At 26.4% G+C, this 6156-nt stretch overlaps 1 protein-coding gene across 1 annotated transcript; it reads left to right on the forward strand.

Annotated features, from left to right (window-relative positions):
- The first annotated feature begins 5208 nt into the window (after positions 1–5208).
- On the forward strand, positions 5209–6156 carry LOC107632942 (uncharacterized). Its single transcript, XM_016336586.3, has one exon. It carries the CDS (start codon positions 5470–5472, stop codon positions 5941–5943), a length of 474 nt encoding a protein of 157 aa, XP_016192072.1. The 5' UTR covers positions 5209–5469; the 3' UTR covers positions 5944–6156.

Below are 6156 nucleotides of genomic sequence, written 5' to 3' on the forward strand. Positions count from 1 at the left end.
AAATAATAATAGAAAAAAGGAGGGGGGGGGGGGGGGGGAGGGATTGGTGATGTGTATGTGAGAGGCGGGGGGGATGAAGAGGGACAGGTGGCATTCCATTATGCAGTGGAGTGGCAATAAGGGAAGGCTGAAACATCAATTTGGTCTGTGTCAAACGAAGTTGGCGCTGCTGCTTATTGCTTCATGAAAGAGAAGGCACAGGGGAATGAGCAAATAACTGTTATGAGCCTTTGCAGACAGAATATCAATATTAAAAACCAAAACATTCATTTCTATTACTTGTGGCCTTGTGGGGGGCACTCTACCTACCCATTCTCCTCTTCTTTGATAGCAATGTAACATCACATTTCGCATACTATTTCAGATATACGAGGAGATAAGATCAAATTAAATACCCTGCCCATGCATTGCAAAGGACATCACCTTCACATTATTGAAAATAGATCAAGAAACAGAGAGCCTGTGAGGAATATTTCTATATTCTTTCAATATATTGATAAATGCCTGCTTTATTGCTTATGTTTTAGCTTTATAATTTGTTTATAAATATTAATTTGATTATGAGTGGTGGGGGTGGGATCTGATGTGTGCCGCAAATGGAAAGCAGATTAAAGAATGTCTGGTAGTGGTCAATCCACTATGTCTTTGTTTTGTTTGCCACTTTGTAATTAATGATCGCATTTTTTGGGTCCTTGAGCCCCAAATCTCATTGTCAATGCACACAAACCAAATAAGAGTCCCCCAAGTGCAATTAATAAAGAGAGAAAGGGGCCAATGCATTGGGTGACCAGAGATGCATAATTGGGCTGTCCTTCTTCTCTATTATGCTATTTGTCCTTTAATACCCAAGGTTTCCCTTGGGCTAGCTTCTACTTGTCACTGTCCTCCCTCCTGTACTATTTATTCACAATAACCTCCTAATGCTTCCAATTCTTTTCAAAATATTTAAAATCATTATAAACTTTTACAACTCGCCACCAAAAATATATTCATGGACAAACTGTTAGGGATACCAACACCCTAAGGACTCATCAGCTTATTAGAGGTTCTTGGAAACTTTTCAAAAGGTTTTTACATCACCCAAATTGCCAAATGCTTTTGAAAAAATAATAAGGAAAAGTTTATTATAAATATGTATCAAGTAATGTTGGACTTCTCAAAAACAAGTACATGAGGCCCTAAGGAAATGTCTACGCACACATGTTAATCACTTTTTATTGTTGGTTATGGTTCTATAAAAGAAATAAAAATATTATGTGTATATAAAAAATTAGTTACTATACAATTGTATATAAATATATGAATTATATCTTTTAAAATATATATATATATATTTTTTGTCTTTTAATTGTTAATTTTTTTTGTATACTTTATATTTTAACGTGTATTTTATACTAATTGATTTTGGTATACACCTATAATCCTAATATAATTGATAAAAGAAAATAAAAAAATGATTAGAAATTTTAACTCATTCTCCTAATTTTTAAATAAAAAAATTTTGAATTTTTTTTATCATTTTTATGTTTTTTTAAAAATAAAATATATTTTTACTTATTTAAGTATTATGAAGATAATTGAAAGAATGAATTAGAATTTTCAATCATCACTAAAAAAAATTATATATTCACTAAAAATCAGCAATTAAATTAATTAATATATTTATACATATTAATTTAACTAAATAATCAAATCGGTCATAATAAAAAAATCAAGCTTTATCAAATTCGTTCATAATATTATATTAAATATGTATTTTTATACATAATGATTATTTAGTAATTAACTTTTTTATGTATATATAATATTTGTTATTTCAGAATTCCAATATTGGGAAAGAAAAAAAAAAAGCAGCATGGCAAATGAAATTAAGGCAACGAAGGAAGAAGATGCAATTAAGGGTATTTGTAATGCGGTTTGATTTAGTTTTTTAGAAAAAAGTTATTCGATCCAATAGTTTAATTAAATTGCAGTTTGATTTGTTCGATTTTTTTAATTAACTAAAAAAAATGTTATATTATTTCACAAAATCATAACATTAAAATTATAGAACACAAATACGTTATAACTATCAAAAATCTTGATTCAATAAAATTTAACGAACAAAAAAATTAAAATAAATAAAACTTAGGATCACACTTTAACAAATATGTTAAGAAATTTCTAAATATAGTAAAACAAATGAACTAACTTAATGAAATGACACAAAATAACACAAAACTAATAAAAGTGTCATTATATTATGCAACAAAATAACACAGCTGAAAGATCTAAAGTATATTAAAAACAATAAAATTCTTCCAACTTATTTTTAATACTATTATGTCAATATATTTAAAATGTTGAAAACATCTATGTTGGCACAAAGAACTTCATAACTTGTAATTAAAATATGCTCTTTCACAAAAAAAATGTAGGCAATACATAAATATATTGTGCCCACTTAATTCTCTTGAAACCGAAAGCTGCAACCGAGACATGGAATTTGGGGTTTGATCTTCCTTCGTTAGAGAGAAATTGTAAGAGATTGAGAATGGCGCTGCTAGGGACTAAGGTTATTTGGTGTTTGGGCCTTTGGTTCGAGGGTTGGTTTTTTAAAATTTTTTAGGTGATTGGTTCAGTTCGATTCGTTAGAATTTTCAGTCTCAAAACTAAAAACCGAATCGCAAAAAAAAAAATAATAATAAAACGTGATTTTTTTTATTTTTTTGGTTTTCGATTTGTTCGATTTTCAGATTTTCGGTTTGGTTGATTGGTTTTATTCGGTTCGAATCAACTTTGACCACCTCTAGATACAATGAGTAATAAGTGAGAGAAAAGAGAAAAAAAAAAGTAAAGTGCCATAAAAATATGGATAATTTATACTAATAAAATAAATAGAATTTAAAATCACGCAGATGTCTTAAATTAGAAGTAGTTACACATCTTATTCTAAATATTTTTATATAAATTGAATTAAATTGACTCGATTTACACTATATACATGTAAATTGAACGAAGTTGATTCGATTTATTACTTATATAGATTATTGACAAGCCAATTGTTTACTTATTTTTCATTAACTTTAAACATAAATAATAAAAAAATTATTTAGATTCAAACAAAATATAAAAAAATCAAAACGAATAAGAATAGAAATTTAACTTTTGTGTTTTAGTTCAGAAAAATTTATATTTTTACAAATTTCTAAATTTAAAATGGAACAATAAATAATTTTTAAAAGTTCATTAAAAATCATCTTTTGACTCGTTAGTATCTAAAAAATCAGTATAAAGACTTTTGATATTGAAAAAGTTATTATAAAGTTGCATAAGAATTAGAACTTGGATTTTTCGAAAGTAAAAAATGATAAATAGTTATACAATATAAAAAGATCAACTATATTTATATAATATGTAATTTAAGAAATAATTAAAATATTATATCAATTAAATTATCATTTAACTTATGAAATTAAGTGTAAAACTTACATTTTGATGATATTGCTCTTAAAAATTCAAATTTGATTTAGAAGTAACATCATCAAAGCGTTTGTTTTATACTTAATTTCACAAATTAAATGATAATTTAATTGATATAATATTTTAATTATTTTTCAAATTACATATTGTATAAATATAGTTGATCTTTTTATATTGTATAACTATTTGTTACTTGAAAAAAATCCTAGTTTTAATTCTTATATCACGTTGGAGGGCTATATTTTATAATAACATGTTTATTGATCTGTTTTAAATTCATAAGTTTGTAAAAATGTAAATTTTTTAAAATTTGAACTAAAACACAAAAGTTAAATTTCTATTCTTGTTTATTTTGATTTTTTGATATTTTATTTAAATTTAAATGAAATGTATTTTTTATTGATATTTATTTTTAAAGTCATTAACTTAAAAGTAAAAAATACGAATAATCTATATAAATAGTAAATCAAATTAGGCTGATTCAATTTATTGTATATATACTATATTAATAGTAAATTGAATCAACTATTTGTATAAAATACACATAATAAATCAAATTATGTAGAGAAAATTTCACTCCCCTTCCCTACGAAATGCTAAAATGACACTCCCCTCTCCTCTATTTATAAAATGTACATTCTCCTCCCTTATCACTTTTAAAAAAGCTCCTCTTTAATCTATTTTAAATTTTTTGTGTTAACTAATGTTAACTTTATCTATTTTTCAAAAAAAAATAAATTATTTTTTACAAAAATATCCTTTAGCAAAAATTTTATTTTTTTGTCATTAAATTTTGCTTACCAAAATACTTTTTAATAAATTAATTTTTTATTGATTAAATTATATTTTTATCAAAATATTTTTTAAAAAAATTTAATAATTAAATTATTTTTTTCTAAGAGACCCTTCAATAATTTTTTAATTATTAAATTATGATTTTACCAAAATTTTTATTAACAATTTTTTATAGTTTACTATTAATTTTTCGATATCAATGTATATTATTTAAATATTATATAAAAAAATCTTACCATTGTTAATATGTATAACAATTAATATATATTGATATTGAAAAATAATTTTATTAAGATTTTTTTAATATTAAAATAATATATATTGATATCGAAAAATTAATAATAAAATATAAAAAAAATTATTAACAAAAATTTTGGTAAAATCATAATTTAATAATTAAAAAATTATTGAAAGGTATCTTAGTAAAAAATAATTTAATTATTAAATTTTTCTAAAAATATTTTAGTAAAAATATAATTTAATCAATAAAAAATAATTTATTAAAAGATATTTTGATAAGCAAAATTTAATGAAAAAAATAAAATTTTTGCTAAAGGATTCTTTTGTAAAAAATAATTTATTTTTTTCTTAAAAAATAATAAAGTTAACATTAGTTAATACAAAAAATTTAAAATGGATTAAAGAGGAGGTTTTTTAAAAGTTATAAGAAAAAAGAATATATATTTTATAAATATAAGAGAGGAAAATGTTATCTCAATTATGTATACTGCTTATATATTAACGTAAATCGAATCAATTTAATTCGATTCATATACAAATATATAGAACAAGACAAGACGTATGATGTAGAACATCTACATTTTAAATTCCATTTATCAGCATAAATTATCCTAAAAATATTGAAGCAGCACAGCACTGATCCCGCTCCCCCCCAAACCAAAAAAAAAAAAAAAAAAAAAAACCATAAAGGCCACATATGCCAATTACTCCCTCCACCGGCATCAATCAAAGTCGTTAATGGGGGAACAAAGTCACAATACTATATTAGCCATGGGGTCCGCCTCCCACAGAAGCATAAAGAAAACAAAAGTAGAGAATCTTTGGTGGCTACAATGCTGCTTTTATCTTGTGTCTCATTTTCTATAAAGAAAAGAAAAACCTTTCACTGATCATCAGAATTCAGATCATATCCAACTACGTTCTGTTCTTCACTGCAACACTATCTATAATTGTCACCCAACAGCAATAATAATGGTGGCGCAAACGAAGGAATTGTTCCAAAAGGCTCTGAGGAACTTCAAGTCTTTCTTCTTCTGTCCAGGCTATCAAAAACTTCCCAAGAATCCGCCACCCCGCACCCGCAATACTGAATTTTCCTTTTCTACTGTCAATTATGACAGTGACTTCACCCGCCATTGCGATTCATTGGCCCCCAGTAAGCTCAAGAAGAAGCAGCCTTTGTCATCATCTCATCAGAAGCAACACAACAATGAGGGTATGTTGGAGAAGAAGCTGAGGGAGTTGGAGATGTTGGAGACGAAGGATCGTGTGGAACATGTGTTGGACATTGAAGAGGTTCTCCATTACTATTCTCGCCTTAAATGCCCCTTCTATATTGAAATTGTCGACAAGTTCTTCATGGAAATTTACACAGACTTCTTTGCTTCGCATGTTAATTCACCACCATGCATTGTTAACTCTAATAAGCCCAACCAACTTCCTTAAGCTTTTCACGCTCACCTTCTCTGTAACTCGGGATCAATCATCACTTTCTTCTGCATCGGGAACCAGTTACATATTTACATTGCAATCTTTTTCTCTTTTTGTTTGTGTGATTACCAAAAGAAAAATTATGCGTTAATATGTTCATGGGCCAATGGAACCCCAACACTAAATTAAAAGTTGGTGCCCCATGGTTTGTTGGGCTTCCATTTTCAA

Source organism: Arachis ipaensis, chromosome B3 (assembly GCF_059453495.1).
Source record: "Arachis ipaensis isolate K30076 ecotype BB chromosome B3, ASM5945349v1, whole genome shotgun sequence".
In the NCBI taxonomy this organism is placed as follows: Eukaryota; Viridiplantae; Streptophyta; class Magnoliopsida; order Fabales; family Fabaceae; genus Arachis; species Arachis ipaensis.